We start from the raw sequence: 26,235 nt of genomic DNA, 5'->3' as shown, positions 1-26,235 counted from the left end.
AAAACTCCCTTTGCTGAAGCACAGACGAGAGTTTTTGATGTTGCATTTGGAGCAGTGGGACTTTAACAGGGCATCATTGATTGCCCCGGGACACCTCCTGACAGCAGCCGATAGTTTCAAAGACATCAGGGTGCTGATGAAATGGATGGACCAGCCTTGTTGACATTTACTCAGCAACACTACACAGTGAGTTGCAGTGCAGAGACCAGGCTGAAACAGGATGAAATTCGCGAGAAGGAAGGAAACAACTGTGCAAGGCCTGAGCAAACACACAGCAGAGAGAGTGCATGGCAAACGACAGTTTGCAGAGCCAGCAGCAATAAGTAACATCATTACTAAATGTGGTGTAATCTTGCATTTAAAAGCATTAGCTTCCCCATCAATACTCTCAGCACAATCTATCGCCTGCAAATGAATGAGCAGTTGCCTGGAGTAAAAAAAAAAGAAAAAAAGAAAAAAAAACAAAACCTGGCATGACAAACCACCCCTGGCTTCATGACGGATGGAGGGGAGCTGCTGCAGTCCGCTCTGCACCCTGTCTGCACCCTTTGGCTAACAGCCTAGAGTAAGCCTTCCAAACACAAACAAAAGAAAGTCAGTGTGACCGATAAGAGAAATTAGGAGGAAGAAGATTATGGAGAGAAGTGGGACAGAGTGCGGCTAAGATTAATGAGCAGCTCTCTGTTGACCGCAGCGGAATCAAGCAGAGCCAAGTCACGGTATCGGACCACTAGAGGCCACAGGAGGAGGCGACGGACTTGAAATACAGACAGAGGTAACATCCTTCTGATCTCACCAGGCTGCTTTTACAAACAAAAACTTTGAATTGCACTACTGATTCTAAGGAGCCACGCCGGATGAGATGCACACCTAGCTGCCATTAACCCTCTGGAGGCAGGCGTGGCAGATCTGCTACAGTTAAAACCTACCTACCTGGTTACTCCACATATGATGCATCTCATGAGCATTTTTTAACTCAGAAGTACTCCTGAAGGACTTAGTTGTTCGTCCTTTTATCAAAACTTATTTTGAGCCTGAGAGGGTTAAAGCAGCTGCTAATCATAAAAAAAACACATTATAAAGCATTGGGGGGGGGGGGACTCAACACTCAGATTGTGCAAAATTGAACAAAGAGAGGTGAAAATGTTGCTGGACTCAGTGCTTAAAGGGATATACCCCTCTCTCTTTTCTGTGGCCTCCGAAGAGAAGAATAATAGGCTTCAGTGGACTCAACTGACCACACACCACAACTCTGAAAGCTAGAGGCCAAATTCACTATACAGCTGCAGCAATTCCTTTGCAAGCAGAATCAATCTCTGCCATATAAGAATGGCTAGCCTAGAGATTACAGAGGGAGACCATTACAGCTCCGAGATGATTGGTCTGGGCAAGGGCGCCGCTGTGGAGGCGCTCCCTGTCATCCTGTATTGTGTCAGACAGAATTCTTGAGCCAAACTGCTCCAGAGGTACCAGACCAAAGCTCAACTGGTGTACAGCAGGAAAACTCAGATTATTTACAACCCAGTTCCATCATTTTTAAGATCCCTGCGGTGAGTGGCATTGCAACAACCAAGTAAGACAAAGGTGAGATTATAACAGTCGGGAAGGACGTAAAAACCCAAAATTATAGAAAGAGCTGTGTCATGCTCTGACGCTTTAAAAAAACAGTAATATTTCAGTGAGCAGATCTACATACACAGGTGTGCAGACAACACAGCTCTCGTTAACCTAGATTGATGGTAGGAGAAAGTAAAGCTTGTTGATTGGTAGAAATTAAATATTAGACTAATGAGACTATCATAGATTTCAGATGCAGAGTTTACCCTCGTTGTCACTGGGGAAGCTAGGACTAATAAAGCCTCCTAATAGTTGGAATTTAAGTGTCCACGAGTTCACATGCAATTACATAAATGTGGTCATTGTACGTGTCTGCTAGGGACGCCCAGGCCCCTCCGAGGACAAGCATGTGCAGTCCACATTAGTGTGGTTCAGCACCCACCTCATCCATCTAAAACTTGGGAGTCATCGATACAATGAACAACATCTTCAACAAGTTAAACCAGTTACAGAAAAGGGGAAACGTGGAATTTTGGATTGGCGAAATACTGAGTGAGGATGAGAATTGTTGTTTATGTTTGGTTAATTCATCTGTCAGGAACCACAAAGACAGTAAAATGTAAAAAATTCTGGCAAGAAATCAAAAAAATTGTTTTTCTTCTGTTCATTTTCACCTACAATTGTGATGCAGTGAAAACTGTAGAGCCATCTGCAGTGCACTAGCATTCGTGGACCAGGAGTCACCAACGACAGTTTTCACTAGTTTCCTGCTCCAACGCACTTGAATGACATGCTTTAATCACCTCATCATGTGCAGGTCAGCAAAAGCCTATTAATCAGGTGTGTCGGACGAAGGACACAACAAAAATTTGCAGGATGTGATCCCTCAAGGACTGTACTTGATGACATCCATCAACATCCACTCACAAATAATTAGCTTACTTCTAGTGTTTCTGCTTTAACAAGAACCACAAACTCAACCTATACCAATCTCTGGGTTTTTATGTTTATTTCATTTAAGTTCTTGTATTTTAGAAAATGTGTGTTAATTAATTCATGCTAACAAGTATTTTATCATCTATAATGTAGTTTGATTCTCATTAGCTATGAACACATAGTCACATTAAGACTGACATCTTGATCATTACTGGTTGGGATGAACGCTGTCTCGTTTTAACCCATGAGGTTATTTAAGGTGGGATGAAGCCTGGTACAGCACTCACATGGACTGAAATGAAAAAAAAAATAATAATAAGAAGAAGAACTGGTAGGGTGTATCCAACAGAGAGTTTAAAATACCACCTAAAGGCAAACACATCACTGATGGCCACAATTTACTGCCTCAAACCAACAGAAAAGACCTCAACGGTCTAGTGTGATCCAACGTGTGGAAGAGAGATAAACAAAAGCAAAACAAGCTGAAAATGCCATAACAAGGTGGATGGGTACATAATGCAGGCTAATTAGTACCATACCATGCCAGGTTTATTTATAAAGCACATCCTGGTTCTGGTCTATAGGGCCTTACATGGACAAGCACCATCTTACATTGGTGATCTTCTCAGTCCCTACACCCCCAGCAGGTCCCTGAGGTCCAGTGATCAAAGTCTACTGGTTGTGCAGCACCAGGCTAAAGGTCAAAGGTGACAGATCATTTGCTGCTGTGGCCCCCATACTCTGGAACTCTCCCCCCCTGAGCCTGAGATCAGTGGACTCAGTGGTCTCCTTTAAAAAGCAGCTGAAGACTCACCTGTTCAGGCTTTTGTGTGACCTTCTTCACCACTCTCTCTTTATTCTGCTCTCCCCACCTATTCCACCTTCCTCAGGATCCACTGATTTCCCTCTTTCCTGTTCACTCTCTCTCTTTCTTAACATTTTTTAAATCACAATTGCCTATTTTTGCTCTTTTTAAATATATTTTTATTAAACATTTTCTAAATGCTTTTTTATATTTTTACATTTTTTGTTTTTGTGAAGCGCCTCGTGATTTTTATCTTTTATCTCGAGAGGCGCTATAGAAATTATACTTTATTCTTCTTCTTCTTCACATTTAAAAACAGCATGACAGCTGACCAAAGTGCTGTATAGTAGTAAAAAGAAAAAAAAGACGAAAGGAGGATGTTGGTCTGAGTAAACCTTCTATCAACATACACTGTTTGGAAAAATACACAAGGTGTATGAAAATGAGGACTACAAATGCAACGTATAGCATTATGAATATGCCATTTCTGCCCTCAACAGCTGCCCTTTGACACAGTGACAGTGTGCATAAATTGCCAAGGTCATGCGCTTGCTTCTGATGTTTACATTCCAGCAAAGAAGACAGAAGAAGGACGAAGAACACTTTTCATTAGTTAATCAAAGAACTTTATTTCTAATAAAGCTAATCAAAACAACTGTTGGTCAATAATAATCAGGTGACTGATCTGTGAAATCACAATGTTATGGTTTATGTGTTTAATGAATAACAGGACTTGGGCTAACTGAGCTAGACATCCTGATCCACATAAGGTAAACACATGACACATTGTTCACTCATCCAATCAGAACTTCCTCTCTGAGTTCTGTGGTGTTTAGTTAATCTGTCCACTCCGATTCACTAAAAACCATAAACAACTAAGCTTAATAAAACAGAACAACGCCATTTTAATCGAGTTCCACCGCAAGTTTCAACGTAGTTCCAACGTGAGTTCAACCAGCTCTCAAATCCGACTGATGTCCATCATCGCTAAGTGAAGTACAGATTGGCCAGCTGTATTTTCTACTTTTAAGCTGAGAACTGTCAAGCTGGAAAATTCTGTCGTTTTATCAACAAGACGACGGTTCCTTCAGAATAAAAGCTGAACTGTCTCTACGTGAGGCTGAACCCTGCCGTTGTACCGAGAGACGATCCTCAGACTGGTTTGTCGTACTGCCGACGCCGTTTTACCGGTTCCAGCACAAGGAGGGTCTCAGGACCTGGCATCCAGATCTAACACGGAAGTCTCCGTCTGGTACGTAGTTCGGCATAGATTGCGTCTCATGTCTTCCTCCTGAAATCCATCTTCGGTCAGTTAGGGCAAACAACATCTCGCACTCAGACGCCTCCACCAGATGGAGATTCTGAACTGACACACACACACCAACACTTCAGCATTACATTAATCTGCATCCAACATTAGAGAGTTAGTCCTGGTGATTGTTTTGAAAAATTTGAAAATAAATATTCTTAAACGTCCCACCTCTCTCTCTCTCTCTTCTTGTCTCTAATTCAATACAAAGTGTTTGAATAAAATTCCCTATGGTAAAAACAACCTCTTTTGATTCTAAGAGCCCGGTCCAAAGATTAATGATCCAGCTCCGGCTCAGATCAGTGATATCTCTGGACCTTAATAAAAGTGTAAGAATATACCAACTATATTCCGCTACAAGAGTTACAATGTCCACCTCCAGAGATTGTCCAGAGAAATGACTGCAGGCAGCGAGGCAGCAGCCAGAAGGCTCTGGAGCAACCGGTGACTCCGCCCCCTAGCCAATAAGAGCCTGACAGCCATGATGCGTCTTTGGAACCACAGAGGAGCAGGGACTGAAAAGTAGAGAGAAAGTAGGGGGACAATACCAAACCATGCTGTTGGAAAAAGCGGCCAGACTGAACTAAACTCTCCAGAGTCATGATGAGTAGTGCTGTTGGCAAAGGCCTAATAGACACGACAGCTTTATTTAAATAGTGCATTTCCTACACAAAGGCAACTCAATGTGCTTCACAGTAGACTTCACAGCCTAAAAAAATCCACCAACACAGTAAACTCAAGTAGACATTTATGTAGGTGATCACTTGTCCCGGTCGTGATGATCTTGAAGGTTTACTTGGAAACAGCTCATCCAAGACAATTCTTCTGTTCTTAAACTCTGGTTGGGAGCAAGAAGCTAGTAAAGTGTGGTCTGAAACAACGGGTTGTGGGATTGAGTCCCATTCTTATTGTCACAGTTGCTGTGTCCTTGAGCAAGACACTTAACCCTCATTGCCTTCTGGTGGTTAGAGAGACCGGCGGCACCAGTGTTCAGCAGCCTTGCCTCTGTCAGTGTGCAGGGGGCAGGTATGGCTACGATGTAGCTCATTGCTACCAGAGTGTGAATGAGTGAATGACATTTTTTTTTGTAAAGAGCCTTGCGGGTGTTATACAAATACAGGCCATTAACCATTTACCTTGAAACATGGCCAAAACAGTGCAAATGATTGGCTTAGTTGGGGACCGGTTAGGACCATCAGCACCAACGACACAAACAGGAAGCTGTATAGAGGGAGGGGCCAAGGACTTATGTAACCTTAATGACACCTTTCATGATAACAATGGCCTCACCAGCACCTAAGGTTGTCCTCTGATTCTACTATGAAACAATTTAACTATTTTTTTTAGGTAAATCTGAATTATTGTTCTCCCATGTCTCCAACAAGCTTGTTCAAAGAGAATAATAAAATACTCTAAATCTAAAGTGTTTACTGGTCCTTAACCAAAACTTCACGGATCAGAGAAAAGAAAAGTATGAGCGTGTGGGCCCCGCAAAACACCACAGCTCTTAAACCATCAGATTGTTTGTGGGATACAAAATCCCTGTATGCATTACTCCAGTTGAGGGGATAAATATCCAAAATAATGAATAAAATCATAATAAATAAAACAGTTTTTGTAATGAAAATGGTCTCAGATTGTACACTTTGAAGCATTTGACTGTGGATCCATTATTATGCAACACGATTGCACTGCATATGTTTAGCATGTCATGTCACCGCACACCGAATGCAGAATTCACATTTTACCATTCACAGGCTGTGTGATGCAGCTTTCATCATAGAAGCCTCGTGTCTACCATCTGCATCTGACTGCAAGAGTCTGCTGCTTCCCTTCTAAATCAACCATATGTAGACCAGTACTTTGTTACTAGACAGATTGTAGCAATGATGCATGCTTGCAAAATTACATTTTTTTAAATGTAGCATTAAAGAAACAATAAAGAAAGAAGACATACAAATTGAAGCCAACGTTTAAAACAATCTGAATTCATTTTGAAGGAGGTAAATTGTTGGTTGAACGTCCAAGAAACACCAACGAATGCTAACCATTAGCATTAGCAACTCCACCACACCTAACCCTTCAAGCTTGTGTTATATGTGGAAAAAAACCTTCTCAGTGGCCTAGTGGTAGAGTGTTCACACTGGGAGAGAGATTGGGGTTAAAATCCCAGTTGGGTTGTACCAAAGACTTTAAAAACGGGGCCCAATGCCTCCCTGCCTGACACTCAACTTTAACGAGGGTTTCATATCTGGTACCGCCTGGCCCGCATTGCATATTTTTATACCTGAGTGGCCTGGTACCTTTCTCTCTTCTACCGGGCGGTTTTCCGTCCTTTATCCTCTGGTGGTCTGCTCAGGGCTGGCCCGGGCCAACACGCCCACTACGACTGATCTGCTGGCTCAAATACATGCCTACCATTAGGGGGAGCCTCCGACTGGCACATAGAATCAACCAGCGGGGGCTTCCCGCATGCGCAATTCATTAACATTCATTATTGCCGCTTAAGCCGGGCGTACACTGTGCGACTTTTTCACTCGTAGCACTCAGCTTCAGCTCAAACTGTACGACTTCCTCGCAGGGCAGATCTCACGAGCCAGGCGCTCACACTGTACGTCTGGTAGCAACACGTCGGACCTAAAAATATGCTAAAAATAGCAGTTTTTACACAACACGTGAGACTTTTTTGTCTTGTTTTGCCTGTTGTCCTTCGGGAGTGCTGCAGGAGGACACACAGGGATTTGTGGGGGTTGGATGAGGAAAACGAAATAAAGAAAGTAAATCTGTGTTTTGTGATCAGTTTAATTTGACATGAACACGACAAACACGCTTTCTTGACAATCTTTGTGAGTAAAAAATCGTGTAGAAACAAAAATGAACAGCGTGTGTTCTTAGGGAAATAACGAGCGAGCGGCGTTGATGCAGGATTGCGCATGCACCGTGAGCGGTTCTGATACTTTTTGGGTCGCAGCTGCTCACAGCGCCGCTTCAACAGTGCGATACCCTCACGAGGGACGAGCAAAATATCAAACACGCCAGAAGTCCGTGCGAGCTCACGATTGCTGATCGGTAGCTGGTCACGTGGTGTTAATCGCCTCTCGTAACCCCCTGTACACTACACGACGCTCGGCGTAAAACTCGCCCCGATCTCGTGGATTCTCGCACGAGTGGAAAATCGGCTCAAAAAAGTGAAAAAGTCGCACGGTGTACGCCCGGCTTTACTGAAGCTGCAGCAACTCTCTGTCGTTTTTAAGGATGGTTCAAAAGCGGAGATGAATTTCATCAGTGTGTGATGACTAATGGGACTTTAACTTTAAAACATCAACATTGCAAAGCAAACTGAGTCAGTGGTTTGGTCGTGTTCCTGTTAGCCACTCCAAGGTAAGGTGTCTAAATATTAGGAAATAAGATTCCACATTCTGTCGTCTTTCTTCTCTTGCTGAATTCTCTGTGCTGTAACAGGTGCACCGGAGCTTTTTCCCCCCGAGTACGGTTTACAAGACATTCATTCTTACTAAAGTCCACTGCAAATGTATTAGAATTATGAGTAAAAAGTGAATGTCCCATAGTCATCATCACACTGAGAAAAGACCTCTTCTATCATTTTTCATGTTGCTTTTCTTGCTCATAGAAGTTAGGTGTTGCTTCACTAGTGAATAACTGCAGGCAAACTAAAGTTTGCTGCGTTTTAGGTTTAACGTTTTAGCATAGGATTGGAAGTTTATCCTTTTTCTCTCCTTTTGTTTAGTGATGCTGTGATCAGCTGATCCGCGGGTTTGACCGCACTGTGTGTACAGGCATGGAGCGAGAGAGGGAGGAGCTGTTTTCAGACTTGTTCTTTAGTTATAAATGTAGAAGCAGCTGAAACTGTGGAGGGACATTTACATAAGAAGGACATATTTACATTCTCTTAAGGGGTGTGTCAACAATTTAATGAGACTTCAGCAGCCAGGAAGTCTTAGTGACAATGAGTTTGTTGCTTAGGTTTCAGTCTGACAACACAATTAAAGTGCTCTTTGTTTAATGTTGTGTTTTTACCATAGGCTTTGACATGGCCTTCCAAAGCAAATGTCAGATACATTAACAAAGCAAATATGCATTAGCCTGTATATAATGTTACATATTACCAATGACGTTTGAGAGCTTGACTTTTACATTTCTTTATGGGTGCTTTTATCAAAGAAATTCCCTTCTAGACCTCTTTGCCTATTTTAAATGTCAAGTTAACTTGTTAAGATTTCTAAAATCTAGATTCCTGTTTCTTAATTACAAACATGCCAACAGATTTCTCAGACAAGCCAAATCTAGCACAAAAAAAAAAAACACTCCACATTGCTGTTGAAGCTACAATGGCAAATATGTTAACAAATTAGCTGAAAACTGGTTTTCATGCCTCTTAACAACATTCTAACATAGAATAGCTATAAATATATTGAGATTTAACTCATTCACTGCCAGCCGTTTCCTGATCACTAACGGCCCTTCGCTGTCAGCGTTTCTCGCCGTTTTTACTGTTTTTTTAAAGAGTCCCAGAACGTTACGCGCTATGATGATGTCGACGCCAAAACAACCAAAACAAAGCAAAGACTCATCTCTTACATCAGGAAGAATCTGCCCGTTTCGAGCGTTATCCGTTCTTTCATAATCCGTTGCTGAATTGTGATTGGCAGAAGCTTTTCCGGTTCACGCCTCACTTTTTTTACAGCAGCGGCCCCAAACGATCTGCTAACACATGGATTTCTGCTTCCTGATCACGTGACGCGTGACGTATGCGGATGGAGATCGGCTTTAGAGCTGATATGTTTGTTCTCACGGTGCGGGGGCTCGTTCCGACGCCCACACAGTAAAAAAAAAAAGCAATTGACGACTTTAGTCGTCATTGGCAGTGAATGAGTTAATGAAAAGTGAAAAAAAAAATCTTTCTGTTCCAACAGAACTGGGTTTGAGTTTGGCCATTTATTAGGGCTCCTGGCTCATTGTGATCCCCAAAAAGTTCCATATGCTATATAGAGGCTCAAAGAACAGTTTTCAATTGTAAAAAACGTTACAGAAACCCTTTGATTAAAATTTGGGTCTTTCATCACATCTCTTAGGGTCTGAGGTTTACTATCACCAAAGTCACTTTATTTTTCAAACTTTGTTTAATCTGTATTCATAGCTTTCGTTTTGCTAGACACCAAGCAAGCACTTTTATAGCAGGAAATAAAAGTTGCGTGATGCCATTTCTCAGTCCCTTGGCACTGTGGGTCTGAGCTTGTTCATAATGAATGTCAGTGAGCCATCAAAATGAGTCAGAGCACACCGTTTTAAGGTCACACACGTCTCTGCTGCTGCTTTAAGTCTGGTTAGTTCCAAGATGAGCCATTTAAGGGAGGGACTTGTTTGTCCAACACACCTCAAATGGATTCATATCTGGAAAATTTACAGGATGAAAAATCAATGACACAGATTGGTTCGGGGGGTTCTGAAATGATTTTTAAATCACATTTTTTTCTACAAGTAAAACTGTAGATAGAGGGCAGTGACGTTAGAGAACACCATGTCCCTGAAGGCCTGTAAATAGACAGATGTTAAAGGTAGGTAGGTATTGCCTGCTAAGATAACATCTATATGATCACAGAGTTTCCAGAACATGATTCAAACCATCAAACTCCTTTTGGCCACCTTGGCTTCATTCCACAGTTTGCCTCAAAAACATTCTTTAAAATCCGCAGTAGCTCGTCTATCAACAATTCATTTAGGCAGTCCTTGTTTGGACCATTTCAGAAAACTAGAGACTAAGATTGTCACGGTCTGAGGTGAGTGGTCTTCAACTAATGAGGTCTGAGTCATTGTTTGCAGGTGAGCAGTGCCGCAGAGCAGGTCCAGCTGTAGCTGGTTGGCCAATCAGCAAGTCTGGCCCATTTAAGGAGCTGGCAGATGACGCCACAGTGCCAGACAAAAACTCACTTTGGGTACAATCAAACTCGGTGTCGCTAGCTCTCTTTTTGAGCCCCTAAATATATTTTGAGTTTCCTAACCCTCTTGTCTCCAGGTGTCTCAACCATCTAGCCTGGCAAGCCAGACTAAATAAATGTATTATTTAGTCTGGCCATGCTCCATTGACGGCTCTCGGTTGTGGGGCGGGTTCTACCGTTGTCTTTCAAATGATCTCCGCATTCCACTGGACGATGAATGTGACATACTCTTGTTTCACTCTGTTGCATCATCCCACCCACCAGGCATATAGAGTGCCCTGACTGGCCCACAAAGCGGATAAAGCTCTGTGATTTGTTCACTAAGCAGATAGAGCACTGTGATTGGCCCACCATTATGGACCAATCACAGCTTTTTATGTGTTTGAAACCCCTCTAGAGAGCTGTGATTGGCTAGCCAGAGTCCTGGTAGGTAGCTGCGGAGGTTCCAATGGAGCGTGCCTAGACCAAACTTTGCAAAGCAAGAATTTGGTCTAGTTCACTAGGCTATCAACCATCACCAACTGACCAGCAATAACCTCGTGGATCACTTTCGAGCCAACGTCTGCCTGCAACCGTGTCCGCCCTGCTCTCTCACCACTCACTTTGCCTGGAAACCTTGGACATCCTCAAGTCCTCACACCTGTTTCCTACCTTCGAGTCCTCCCTATGACCACCACCTCAGGCCTGACCCATTCCCTCTTGAGCTTTGAGCTTCCTGCCGGACCAGCCTCTTGAGCCAGAGACCCAGTCTACCTTGCCACACGTTTGTGGCGTTCTTTTAGTTTTTCTAGATAAAAATGTTTTTAATTTCTTGTGCGATTCTACATGTCTTTCTTGGGTCAAACACCTCAACCCAAACATGACAAGGATCAGCTCAGAAAACAACCCAAATGTGTATCTGGGCCATGATGCTCATCTTTTTCTGCATTTAACACATTGACTTTCAAAGATATCAAACATTTGGAAGTTTTCTGTATAGTAAAGGTGTGTAAAAAGAGAATCAGGTCTATTGCTAAATGTTCTTTGAATGGCACCAGTTTGGAGAAACAGAGATTAAAGTTGTGGAACACTGAAAACACATGTTTTGATGGCTATTTCTGATTATAAAGGGACACTCTAAGTTTACTATGCTGACTGAACATTAAAATAGTCTCTTAAACCTATCTCCTGCATTAATTTCTGATATGGGATGGATGTTGTTGATTTAGCGTCCAGGAAACAGAATGTCTCAGCTAGTAGAAGCTAACTGTTAGCATTAGCAACTTCACCACATATCAGAACTGTGGTAATGTGGAGATAAAACATCTATATTGCAAGTTTGAGGTAAAGTCGAGTTGCTGTTATCCAATCCAGGGCAAGATGTCCAAATATCAGCAAATAAAACACCAAATTCTGCCGGGTTATTCCACTCTCTCCTCCAGCTGACTCCTCTGTGACGATTCAAACGCTTATGCTGGGTTTCCCCCAGCGCTTTATAAGCCTGGCGGCCCAGCAGGTTTTGCTTGGCCACCCACCAGGCTAAGCGTCATGCCCCGACCCTACCGTGCCCGCTGACACAAACAGTGCAACAAAACTAGAGCCTTCCATCAGCTCATACTGGTGAGAAACAGCAGCGGAAAGTGTGCAACCCCCCCCCCCCCCCCCCCCCCCCCCCATCCCCACTCCCGCTCTCACGGAGGAGCGCTCCCCCGGCTTTAAGCCTGCAAACATTTACACACTTGTTCATTTCATATTACACGGTTGTTCCAACAGAGAATTAAGTAAATTCGTACTGGAAGTGTCAGGATGTTTGGGTTTAGAAGTTTTAGTTCTGCCTTTCTTAGCTTTATATTAGCTCATTTATAATCCTTGTTCATTTCTGTGTTTATTTTTTATTGCTTGTTTCTTATATATTTGAGCCTTCATTGTGTTTGTATTTAGTGATTTATTCATAGGAGATGCCGAGTTTCTGGGTTCTTTATACAGATCAGTGCCTTATGCCAGCGTGACTGAATGTTAGCTTGGTTAGGGTTGGGACTAACCTGTTTATCTAAGCTGAGACTGTTCAAGACCTATCTACAACAGGTGGGACTTTCTGAATTCTTGTACCTTCAGGTAAGTAAGCAATGTAAGCACATTCATTAAATTCACGGCTGACATTCTCCCCGAGGAAACACATCTGTACTAAAATATATACAAAAAAGATTGTTTATGCAATCAGAATGAGCTGTAGGAGGTAGCTTGTTGTGGTTGCAGCTGAATACTGAGAGCAGCTGAGAAGGAACGACATTTCTATCTTAGCGTGGTCGCCTCATTACGTGGAAAAACAGAGTATCAGCCTTGCTGATCTTTTAGGTTTCCCTCACTGTGCATTAGGCAAGACAATAAATGTCAAGCAGCTCCGCTCCTCACCCAGTGCCCACAAGTGAGATTCATTACTGAGCCATAGGGATAATGGCAGTCCATCTCATGAGAGGAAGTTAAAGGCTCCCTATCCTTGGGACAGGATCAATAGTCAGCAGGCTTGATCAAGAAAAGGGCCGTGCCTCTACAGCGCTTGTCGGGAAGGTAGGATCCCACTCCACAGCATCACATCCCAGCATTCCTTTTGTCTTTTAAGCAGCAGTCAGCCTGCCACTGCCTGATCTCCTCACCATCAGCTGTATATATTATACATGAAAAAGCATCTGGTGATTATAGTACAAAGATACTAACACTTTTGAAGCATTATTCGTGTGTCTGCTTTAAAGTCTGGATAACGAGACCTGGCGTGTAACTTGCCAAAATATGATTCTGTTTGGACAAACTGCAGAGGCTGTCAGAGTTTGAACCACTAATGAGAATCAATGGGGTTCAGAGCCAGTCAGAGGCTACTCCTGTGTTTGTTGCATCTGACATTTCACTCAATTACCATGTCCTCCTGTGAAAATCTATTCCCATGCAATCTAAATTAGAAATCAGAAGAGTAAATAAATAAATAAACGCAAAAAGAATGCAGGTTCTGAGCGTATTACACTTGTCAGCCTGACATACAGCGGGTACAAACACATGCCAGAATGTCACTACTGTGTCGAAACTATGGCAACAAAATGTTAGCAAATGCAGCATTACTTACATGCAAATTGGATGCTGGCTCTGCGGCTGAGGATAGAGCCCCACGTATTGAAAGCCATGCATTGGTAGATCCCAGTGTCTTGGTCCTTGTCCAGGTTCCTAATGATCAGGCTGCCCCCAGACATGTGACGCCGGTAGTCGCTCCCCAGATCAATGGCTGTTCCGTTTAGCGACCATCTGGAAAAATGCAAACACAATCAGTAGCTGAGCCCCCTGGAGATGAACACTTGCAGTGTTTTATCAGAGATCAATTGGGTTCTCTTGGTCTGCCCACATCGTGCTGAGAGGATGAAAGGTGTGTAAAACGAGCAGGGCTCAACATCACTAAAAAAAACTAATCTGGCCTGCCTCAGAATAATGTTACAATTTAAAAAAGATCATCACAAACTACTGTGGACTAGGTTGAGTGCTTTCAAGTACATTATTTGGTTTACAATTAAGACAGAGTCTAAAAAAGGCCAAATTATAACCTAATAGAATGGTTATTGGCTTAAAGAATGTCAGCAAGAAAACATTTGCCTTAACACAGAAGGTTTTCCAATATTGCTGCAATCCAGTCACACTCAAAATTCGTGAAGAAGGTAGCAGGATCTTAATCTTGTATGAGGAGGGCCTTAACCATGCCAATGCTGACTTCCAAAGGGAATCAAGGAAGTTTTGGCTTGCTTTTAGCAGCCCCTAATGTCTGTTTGTAGAACCGAAAGCAAAATCTGGTGCCCAGTTTAGAAAAAAAAGAAAAGAAGAGGAGGAGAAATGAGGAAAAGATGCAGGTATGAATGTCTTTATTATTTAGTTGGTATTTTTTCCACCTATCCCCCAACTTATGGCTCAACTAACCTCTCTAATCTGTACATTTTGCATGGTGCTATGATGATCCCTTCAAATGTCAAATGAAGTTTCAGTGCTGTGTGTATGTGGGGGTTAAATCTTGCAATACAAGAGCTTTGTTATATACAATACACTCCACACAATTTGAAACAAAGTTGTCATTGTAATTGTTTTTCTTGTGTGTGTGTGTGGGGGGGGGGGGGGGGGGGGGGGATTCTCGCACAGGGCGCCATTTAGGCTAGCTCCGCCTCTGCTCCCATGACAACAACCTTCCCCATCGCAACTCGATGGGTGAGTCCATGAATGTTAAGTGACAGTGTGACGTAGATCAGTCAGGATTTTCTGAACTGAGAGTTTCACTGTCGATTTTCTCTGGTAGAGGCAGGGGTGGACTGGTACCAAAATTCGGCCCTGGCATTTTTACGAACCGTTGGCCCTCAGAGCGGGGTGGGGGGTTGGTGTCGGCCCAAGCTGGGCAAGCAGCCCACTTGTCTAAGCTGCCCACCGGTGCCAGAATGCCAGATAGGCCAGTCCACCCCTGGGTAGAGGTAGGAGACTATTTTCATGTTCAACGTGCATGATAAGTTCAGAGCGACCGATTAATCATTAATCAGAAATAATAAGTAAAAAATGGGATCTCATTGAACCTGCTCTTTATACACCTTCCATGTTTAAGTTAGATGTCGATTAACAAGCTTTTGCAGATTTTGAAGACACGACGAACAAATAACTAAATAAGACGTGTTGGAGCAGGAAAACAACTAAGCACGCAGAATAGAGGCCTCTGAGGACCTTGATTGCACATAGCTGCCTTAAGATGACTTTTTTATTACTGTCAGGAAAAGCTTCAGAATTAATTTTGCTGCCTATTTGTTGCAACCAAAATAATACAATAAAAATGTCACTGTGTGCAAATTTCAGAGATACTAGGGGCTTTGAGGCGGAATTCGACATCCAATAGAACAGGTGATGGCCAGCCTTGAGGTTGACTTTCAGGTCCTGTTTTCTATTCAATCAATGTGAATAGTTGGAATGAAAATCACTACCATGCCTGCAATGTTTTCCTGAATGTGCAGTCGGAGGCAGGAGATTAAAATATCTAAATATTTTGTGATATTACCATAACACATCTGAGGGAGTGAGGAGCCTTGGCAGATTAATCCACTCCTTAAGTGCTTTCTAATTAGTTTTCTGTTTGTGCTTTTGTATTTTCGACGTATTGCTCGTTGACACTTTTATATTGTATTGTCCACAGACCATTTCCCTACGAAAGGTCACGAGACACTCTGTCATGCAAGCTGAATTCATGAAGTGACAGCTATTAATCACAGCTCCAGTCACAAAGCACTGAATAATGCTCACACTCCACAATAAAAAACACTTCATACGTAATTCACTGAGATCTGCGATCTGTCACTCTGTGACATATTTGAAGGAGATGCCAAATCCTCTAAGACACCTGCTGCAGCACGTGGCTAATGGGACTTCATCTTAGAGGTTTAACACAGATACAACGTTTTTGGTCTCATGTGTCTTATAGAAATTGAAAAATAAAAATGACTGTAACAGCAGGTATCAGTCTCATTCAGTAAAAGGACTGTGAAATGAAAATTTCAATGATGAGGAGGAGGGAAAAAATCAATATCATTTTTAGCCTCCGAGGCAAACTATCAGGCAGTTAGAATGACGCATCATGCAGTCTTAAAGCCAGCCGCGGCTCTCCCCGGTTTCCTGCCTGACAGACTACAAAAGACAAAGCTGTCTTTCATCTTGTAGCCTGCATTATTCATCTAACAGTCTCTGCCAGTCACTTAATCTGACTGATTTTGTCACTGTTTCAACGTTACACTCAAACACCCTGTGCTCTTCAAAAAGCCAGGAGCTTTCCAAGAATATGCATAAAAACACCAACACTTCCCAAAACCAGCCATCTATCTATTTGCCTGTGCTGCTCCGGTATTCCTGCCTTTGAAAACCCCACCGCTCTCCCTCCCCTCTGTGTCAAAGAAGGGATTATTGTATGTGCAAAAGGGGAGGAGGTTAAATAAAAAAAGATAGGACAGATAGCTAGCTGGAGCTGGTGCAGCGCAGCGTGATTGAATTTAATGGGAGATGAAGGTGGGCAGTTTGGACAGATCCTCGCACCACGGTGAAGGAAGCTGGCACAATAAGTGAGCCACCCACCATTTATTTCCACACAAATGACATGCTCTGATATTAGCCGACACATTTGCCTTCTTTGTTCAATCTCAGTTCAATTCACTTCGTTTACGTAGCATCTGTTTTCTGCAAAATCCCTCTCACGTAGAATTCAAGTTCCTCTGCATCGGTATTCTTTGTTTCACAGACAACACCGTAAGTCCCACAATTTAAGGTAGTACGGTGATTCACCCACCACAACATGTGGCAGTTAGCTAACACAGAGCATAGTTGTCACCTCAAGAGAAAGAAAATGTCTGTAATTTAAATGTATTTTAAACAAACAGCAAAGGGACTGTAATAAACATTTAACGAGGTGGAAAAGGTAATGCTGCGTTCAACACCGATGCAGCAGTTCAACTATGCCAGCTGACACTAAAAGATACATTAGGATACCAAGAAATAGTCTGAAGACAGCCAAAATGCCAAGATAGCAGCATGTTATCACACTGGATAAGCGTCGTGGTTGCAAACGTCGGGTTCTGCAGTCTCCTTGATTCATGGTGTGATCTGCCTTCTCTTCCTACCTTTACAAACACAGCAACTCTACAAGTGTTTTGCAGAAAAAAGTTACTCTGCTGCTCGCTGTCATGTGCCGTGCAATCCCTGTCGCTGAAAACAGCCACACACTAAATAAACGATTTAAAATATGAGCGACAAGGCTATTTTTACATTTATTCTTAATATTAACACGTTTCTTAGGTGTTTAGCACTAAATGGTCATGGTCACGAAAATAAAGAAAACTCATTGAATGAGAAGGTGTGTCCAAATTTTTGGCCTGTACTGTACATTCTTAATGTTAACGTGTTTCTTATTAATTTAAATGGTAAGTGACAATTTACTTTAACATATATTCTTATTATGAACATGTTTCTTATTGATATACTTCCTAAACAAGTGATGTTTTATGGCAAAACAACCAAAGAAATAACATAAATATAAAAAGAAAGAAACTTATTAATGATTAAAAATAACTTAAAGGACAACTCTACTGTGTTCTTTTTTCTGAATGCATTTTTAAAGTATCGGATCAAGATTTGGTATCGGCAGATTCTTAAAATCAAATCATTCGGAATCAGATCAGTAGAAAAAAATGTATTAAAAAATGTGATCTGAACATCCCTAATTTAAACCTACTTTATTTTGGGACAAAGAAAATGATAGTTGTCCATGCAGAGCTTTTGCAGTTTACATCCTTATGGGAGGAAGTTAAAGTATGTAACAGTGGAAAAAATGTTTCAAATTTAAACACCAAACATAAAAAAAGTTGATGATTGTCCTCAGAAGACCTTAAAGACATAGTTCACTTATTTTTTTTCAATGATTTTGCAGTGGACTCTGGTAAAAAAGAATGCCTTGTGAATCGATCTTTGTGGAGAAAAAAAGCTCTGGCACGTCTGTTTTGGAAGCTTGAAATTAGCTGGAGGACAGGGGAGCTTAAAACAACAGGATTTGGAGTCTTATTTTCTGATATTTGGACATCTCGCCTCCGATTGGCTAACAGCAACACGACTCTACCTGTTTGCTCTGTAATGTTGATGTTTTATCAACACAAATAACACAAGCCTGGAGGAGACCTGGCATGTAGTGGAGTTGCTGATGCTAATGCTACCTATTGCAACCATCAACATATATATTGGACAATTCATTTCCATAGGATCCAATAACAAGTTTCTGAGGGGAAATGGGAGGTGGCCACCACCGCCATTTTGACCGTGTCACAGGTTCCGTCAAGCCCCGACAATTCCGCAAAAGGAATGGAGCTGAGGGTGGGGCTGTAAGGCTGAGATCAACTGACGACACCCGGTCGAATTAGCTACAAGCTAACCTGAAGCTAACACGGAGGTAAGAGCTATGCTAATGGAGGTAGCAACCTAGCTACAACTGGAGTTAACTGTGCACAACGCCCAGGGTCGTTGCTAGCTAATTTGGTGCCCTAAGCACAAAGGCTTTGTGGTGCCCCCCCAACACACACACACACACAGAAAAAACAACACAATAACACAGTATGTGCAAGCGCTTCGCCTTAAATTCTCTCTAATTCTCTTGTATGCACAAACTGCTTATTCTTTTCCAAAAAGTAGGATTGATATTTTGTGTGTGTGTGTGTGTGGGGGGGGGGTCATTTTGCCTTGGCCCCCAAAATGTCTTGAAACGCCCTGGGTGTGTGACTGAGTTTTGAAGGTGATCTGAACTGTATCAGATGTAAAATTATTACATGTGTATAGCTCAGGGGTGGGCAATTATTTTTTCCATGGGGCCACATGAGAAATAGAAAATATTGTGGAGGGCCGCAGGCCAAAAGGCTGAAGTCAATTATGCATAATATTAATGGTATTTATTTATAAAAAGCAGTAAATACCATTGTTTCTTCAAGCTGGTAAGAGTAGACTATATGTTATAAATGAGCAAAAAGGAAAAAGTGAGGTTGGCTTACAAAAATGTGATTTATTCAAATTTCCCAAGGCAATGGTAAACAAAGTGCACATTTGGTTTTTGTTAAACATTTGTGACTTATATTAGTTAACAGTTTCAGTCACATTCACTCCAAAACACATTCTGAGTTTCAAATATTGTTGGAAAGAGGTTCTTAGCATTCTACAGACACACAGTATCGTCTGTAAAATAAAATCACTGAACTGTGATCTTGAGAAAGAGGTTTAAAAAAAGTGTCCCAGTTCACTGCTAGTTGCCTACATTTGTGGTCCAAACACCTTATTTTGTGTTTTTAAGTGATTTTTTTCTTATTCAGTGAGAGAAATCTAGTCTCTGCTGGGCTTTAACGAGTGCATCAAAGTCAGGTTGGATGTCTGAGGTGGAGATGCGAAGCACAGCTGACAAATGATCATCAGTGAGAGAGGATCTATACCTGGATTTTGTAAACTTCATCATTGAAAATGTTTGTTCACAAATGTAGGTAGAGCTGAAGAGAACCAACATCTTCTGAGCATGTCTCCTCAGGTTTGGAAAATCCTCCTTAAGAGAAGAGTAGAAATCCAGCAGAGATCCTGAATCTCTGCTTTCGAGTCCCAAACCCTCTTCAGCACTTTCCCCAGGCTGAGCCAGCTGACAGCTGTGTGGAGTCCTCCACAAGAGCCACAAACTGTCTGTGATTCATCGCCCGCGCCCTGATGAAGTTTATTATTTTAGTAACAACATCAGTAACATGGTTGATTTTTAGCACTGACTTGCACAACACATGTTGGTGTATAATTCAATGCAAAAACACCTATTTTTGATCTGCATCGATTTCTGTCACTTTTATCTTGCATGCGTTTCAAAAGTCCGACATTTTTCCCTGTAAAGCCGGGCGTACACTGTGCGACTTTTTCACTCGCAGCATCAGCTTCAGCTCAAACTGTACGACTTCCCCGCAGAGCAGATCTCACGAGTCATGTGCTCACACTGTACGACCCAGTTCTCGCATGCGACCTGACTGTTCACACTGTACATCTGGTAGCAACATGTCGGCCCTAAAAATGTGCTAAAAATAGCAGTTTTTACTCAACACGTTAGACTTTTTTGTCTTGTTTTGCCTGTTGTCCTTCGGGAGTGCTGCTGGAGGACACACAGGGATTTATGGGGGTTGGATGAGGAAAACGAAATAAAGAAAGTAAATCTGTGTTTTGTGATCAGTTTAATTTGACATGAACACGACAAACACACTTTCTTGACAATCTTTGTGAGTAAAAAAAACGTGTAGAAACAAAAACGAACAGCGTGTGTTATTAGGGAAATAGCGAGCGACAAGCGTTGATGCAGGATTGCGCGCGCATGCGCCGTGAGTGGTTCTGATACTTTTTGGGTCGCAGCTGCTCGCAGCGCCGCTTCAACAGTGCGATACCCTCACGAGGGACGAGCGAAATATTAAACACACCAGAGTGCGACCTCACGACTGCTGATCGGCGGCTGGTCACGTGGTGTTAATCGCCTCTCGTAACCCCCTGTACACTACACGACCGCTCGGCGCAAAACTCGCCCCGATGTCGTGGCTTCTCGCACGACTGGAAAATCGGCTCAAAAAAGTGAAAAAGTCGCACAGTGTACGCCCGGCTGTGACAGTCTCTCCCATTTCAATCCCAGAGTGTCCATGCACGCATTTACCTCTGTAAAAAGATCACTCCCTGTCGTTGTCCCTCTCATCGACCGCATTGCTGCCCGCTCCTCTGTGAGCTTGAAGTCCGTTATCCCCCGGACAAATACGAGCAGCTGGGCTGTGTCCCGGACATCACAGCTCCCGTCTAATGAGAAAAAGTCAAAACTTGCCACTTCACGTTGCAGCTGAAGCTCCAGGTTCCCCGCAATGTCCTCGATCCTCCTGGTCACGGTTCGCTGTTTTTAGCTATTTTGTGGGATATCACAAAGCTGGTCCTGGTTGCTGCATCCCTGGATGTGTGAAGCTTAGTAAAAAAGCCTTGCTGCTTTTGCAACTTTGCTAGCAAAGCTTCGGATGTCCGTGCCCTCTCAGCATCAGACAAGTTCTTGTATTTTTCCGAGTGTTTCTTGTCGTAATGCCGACTCAAATTGTAGTCCTTAAACACGGCAATCTCCTCCCCGCAAACCAAACACACGGTTTTACCTCCGACTTCAGTAAAAAAAATACTTAGCAGTCCAATTTTTGTTGAAAATCCTGCATTCAGCATCTTTCTTTTTTTTTTTTTTTTTTGCATGAGCGGACATTTCTCAGGCTACAATCACCATGTCAACCGCGGGCACTTGTTGCTATACGTATTGCGTCATTGTGCACGTAAAATACAACTTCAAAATAAAAGCAATGCAGCCTTAGCCCATGCATGAGGTAAAATGAGAAAATACATTCATTTTGTAATTTCCAATTAACCTTACGCGGGCCGGTCAAAGTCAACCAAAGGGCCGGATGTGGCCCGCGGGCCGTAAAATGCCCAGGTCTGGTATAGCTTATTGTTTTATACAGGTAAAATGTGTAGTAGAGATAAATCTACCTACATTTTACTTCTCAACACTTTGTTTTGTTTTCTTGTTTTTATTTAACTATTTTCCTGTACTGTCTGTCTCTCATCCTCCTGCATCTCCTCTAAACTCTCCAGAAAAACTGCTGCCTGGATTCTTACTTTTTCACCTCATCAGTTACTTTTGAGCAGATCAAAGGGATCCCCTGACCACAAAGCAGAGAGCACGTTTCGATGCTGCGTCAGTGAGGTGAAATCACCGCAGCACAGGTGATGAGCTCTGCAGTGGCAGAGTGCTTCAGGCACAAATAAGACAGAAAATAGAGAACATGTGCGGACATGAACGATCGTGTGTTAATTATAGTTTGTTTGGTTGCGCCACTTTGAGAATGGACCGTGCGCTGGACGCAGCAGCCTGGAGCGCTGTCACGGTGTAGGAGGTGGAGACGGCGGACCATGTGTGGATGAGCTGAGCAGGAGGTAAAAATGCAGGTTTCAGTAAAAGTAAAAATGGTTTAACGGCAGGATGGGATGAACAGGAACACCAACAAACAACAACAATGATCTGACAAAGGACAGGGGCAAAACAGGTGGTATAAATACAGAGGTCTGATTAGGGAAACATGGGCAGGTAAACGAGGGACAGGTGAGAACACTACGGGTAATCAAGGCAGGAGAGGAACACAGTCAGGAGGGCAGGGGCAGATCGTGACAGCACCCCCCCCCCCCTTAAGGGCGAATACCAGACGCCCACAAGGCTACACAACACAGGAGACGGGGACTCGAAGACTGGACTGAGGACAGGGACACGAAGACTTGACCGGGGACGAACTTGACAGGAACGAGACTTGACTGGACTTAACAGGAACGAGACGAGACTTGGACTGGAACGTGGAGACGAGACTTGGACTGGAACGTGGAGACGAGACTTGGACTGGAACGTGGAGATGAGACTTGGACTGGAACGTGGAGACGAGACTTGGACTGGAATGGGACTTGACTGGACGTGAAGACTTGACTGGACGTGAAGACTTGACTGGACGTGAGCAGGCATGGAGCCCAGGCAGAGAACTGCAGGAGCAGGCGTGGGACCCAGGCAGAGAACTGCAGGAGCAGGCGTGGGACCCAGGCAGAGAACTGCAGGAGCAGGCGTGGGACCCAGGCAGAGAACTGCAGGAGCAGACGTGGGACCCAGGCAGAGAACTGCAGGAGCAGGCGTGCGACCCAGGCAGAGAACTGCAGGAGCAGGCGTGCGACCCAGGCAGAGAACTGCAGGAGCAGGCATGGGACCCAGCAGGGGCTGCAGCAGTAGGCGTGGGACCCAGGCAGAGAACTGCAGGAGCAGGCGTGGGACCCAGCAGAGGCTGCAGCAGCATGAGACCTGCAGGCATAAGCCCCACAGCGTGGACCAGGAAGTGGGCAATCTGCAGAAGCGACGCCAGAAAACCAGGATCGGCGGCAGGGTCAGAGCAGATGCACGGCACGATTAGCTGGATCTCAGGAAGAGGCTTGGGTGCAGGGAAGCAGGAGAAGAGCGGGGAGACCAGCCCTACCACCCCGGAGAACGAAGGCGTGCGTAGGGAGTGTAACTCCCTTAAAGCTTCAGGATCTGCGGCTTCCATGACAAAACGGGACGGGGGCAGAAAGCAGGAGAGGAGAAGGGCTCGACCACCACAGGAAACGAACTGGATGCGCCGAAACCCACCCAGAGGCTTGACCACCCCGGAGAACAGGTAGGATGCGCCAACACCCTGGGCCAGAATCTCCTTCTGCTAAGGAGAAAAAGTAAAAAATAAATCCTCCAGAGAGCAGGTGTTAGCTCACCACAGGTCCCGGTTTGGTCAGATCATTCTGTCACGGTGTAGGAGGTGGAGACGGCGGACCATGTGTGGATGAGCTGAGCAGGAGGTAAAAATGCTGGCTTCAGTAAAAGTAAAAAATGGTTTAATGGCAGGATGGGATGAACAGGAACAGGAACACCGACAAACAACAACAATGAACTGACAAAGGACAGGAGCAAAACAGGTGGTATAAATACAGAGGGCTAATTAGGGAAACATGGGCAGGTAAACGAGGGACAGGTGAGAACACTAAGGGTAATCAAGGCAGGAGAGGAACACAGTCAGGAGGGCAGGGGCAGATCGTGGCAAGTGCTGGAAGCAGCAGCCTGGAGCACTGCGCAACAACGCGCTGTGCAGCTGTCTGTGCTCTCTGCTCAAAAGAGTCCATAAGTGATGTAATATAGGTAGAAAACTTTTTTCCGGCTCCCCTGGATGTGTAGGATATCCAGCTCCCCCATAATTCGATCCCTGCTCCTGGATGAAAAGCCGGAAATTTTCATCAATACAAGAACCCCCAGTCCGGATGCCCCGGACAGAGTGAAAAGTGGACACGGTCCATCTCCTTTCCTTTTTGTATTGTTTTCTCTCTGTAAACATGCTGTTAACTTGCTTTGCACATCTTCTAATTGAAATCGTTTGGTGCCCCTTCCCCGGCGTGGTGCTCAGGTCTGTGCTGTGCGTGGTGTGCGTGTGCGGAGCGCCGGCGCTGACAGTCAGAGATAAGCCGGGCTGACCGCTGGGTAAAACCGGGTGGGACACAGAGGTCTCCCGAGAGCTTCAGAAGCCGGCAGCCGTGCATTAGACAAGCGCCGCTGTGATCTGAGAGAGCTGCGGGGAGGGGAGAACTGGGTGGAAAACATCGGTTTCCATCCGTGAGCTCCACAAGCCGGCAGCCCGAGCAGCAGACAGGAGCCGCGGCGATCAGAGATCTGCCGAGCTGCGGGGAGGGGAGAAACGGGTGGAAAACATCGGTCTCCCGAGAGCTCCAAAAGCCGATAGTCGGAACCCAGCTCCACCAACATGTTATATTTCAACCCATTTTCTAAAGTGCAGCATTATGTTAAATGCACTGGGTTTTACCCTATTACATTTAAATTTCATGGTTAAACAGTACATGTTAAAATCTAAGCTCAGCTCGGCAGTGACCTAAAATACATGAATATAATTTTACTTACCGAAAAAAATGAAGTGGAGACTCCTTGGACGCTCTATTAGTGCAATTAATGCCACAGCAAGTCATTTTGTCCAACAATTGCACAAATAATATCCAAAAAAGAAGGCACAAACGCTAAAACTATTGGTCTAAGTTGAGAGACTGAAAATGACCGAACAGTTTCCGGGCCAGACCGAGGCTCTACTGAGGCCTTTCCCCGGAGCTAGCTTTGCGGTCACGTGGGTCTAATGCTCATTAATTATACAGAATTTTAGGCTTTTAATACACTTAAACAGAAGAGTGAGAAAAAAATTCACCCCCCTCAGAGTTGTCATGAGTGTAAACTAGATCATTTAAACAAAAAACATGTTTTGGTACCAGGCTGTAAACATGTTTATTTCTGCTGTGAAATTGGTATTTTTAACAAGGGAGTCAATGAGGATTTGCTCGCTTCTGACACCAGCCCCTAGTGGATGAGGGTGGAACTGCAATTTAGTTCACTTCCGCATTGGCATCAACTTCTGTCCCGCATTGTGGGGGCTTGGTTGCAACCCAAGATGGGTGAGGCCATGAGCTTTATATATCAGTGCGATGTAGCTCTGTCAGACTTCTATCAAAAGCTAATCCAAGAATTTGATGTAGAAGACTATTTTCATGTCCAGCCTGTGTGAAAAACTCAGAGTGACCGATTATAATTAAAAAAATAACAAGAGAAAAACTTATTGTTTTTCTGCAAGTTTTCTCTTTGTGGTAAGAATAACTTTCTCTATAGGGAGCCTAAGTCTCCTCCCTTTTCGGTCGGCTCATGGGTCCCTGGAGGAGCAAAAAAAATAATAAAAGTCAATGCAGCTTAAAGAGCTATTCTGTAATCTGCTTTGCCTTATGCCCTGGATCACACCTATTTTGTACTTCAACCTAAATGAAAAGTAATTATTTGTGTTTCGACCACGCCTGTGACGTACTTTGACATTTATCAGCTTGTAAAAGTTCAGAATTAGCATGACCACAAATTAGTCATCGGCACGTCACATATTTGACGTCACCACAGAATCCCCTCTCCCCTAGCGTAGCTGCTACTCACCACATGGCCAGATTTATAAAAGTTTTTTCCTCCTAAAGGAAGGGTTTGAAGCTTGCTGAACACACAGCCATTTTTACCTCTGTTTTTCTCCGTGTCTGGTTCAATTACATTTGGTTTGGTGACGTGCATTTGTAGCCCTGGACGTATTTTCACACAAAACCTAAAATACATTTTGTTCCCATTTGAAAATAAGGGATTTCTTGGCATCAAACTGTGCCTTTTAAAATTTTACAGAGATCATATGTGAAATCCATGGCACAAAACAAACGGGATTAGAAAATAGCTTTTACAGCCCCATTGACTTGCATTCATTTTTTTTTCTTCGGAGGACTCATAGTCCAGGAGTAGATGTGACTTAGACACCCAAAAGTGTTTCCAAAAGTCTATCAATGTTTTCATTAAACATTATAAACTATTTTAACTTCCTGTTGATTTTGATCAGAAATGATAGAAAAACATAAAAACTGGGACCAAGCTAACACATTGCAGTTAAATAGATTTTTTTAAAGCAATTTGTGGTACCAAAATGATGTAGACTGCTTTTGCA

The 26,235-nt window shown here is 43.5% G+C and overlaps 1 protein-coding gene across 1 annotated transcript in view; it reads right to left on the bottom strand.

The window, feature by feature from the left end:
• cntn3b (contactin 3b) overlaps positions 1-26,235 on the bottom strand; it is a 118,138-nt gene that overhangs the window by 56,344 nt on the left and 35,559 nt on the right. Inside the window, exon 4 of the mRNA XM_015959946.3 lies at positions 13,659-13,834. Coding sequence (XP_015815432.1) covers positions 13,659-13,834 — 176 coding nt within the window. The remainder of the gene's footprint in view (positions 1-13,658; positions 13,835-26,235) is intronic.

The sequence above is a fragment of the Nothobranchius furzeri genome, chromosome 3, assembly GCF_043380555.1.
Source record: "Nothobranchius furzeri strain GRZ-AD chromosome 3, NfurGRZ-RIMD1, whole genome shotgun sequence".
Taxonomy (NCBI): domain Eukaryota; kingdom Metazoa; phylum Chordata; class Actinopteri; order Cyprinodontiformes; family Nothobranchiidae; genus Nothobranchius; species Nothobranchius furzeri.
This window is presented reverse-complemented; position numbering and strand designations above follow the sequence as displayed.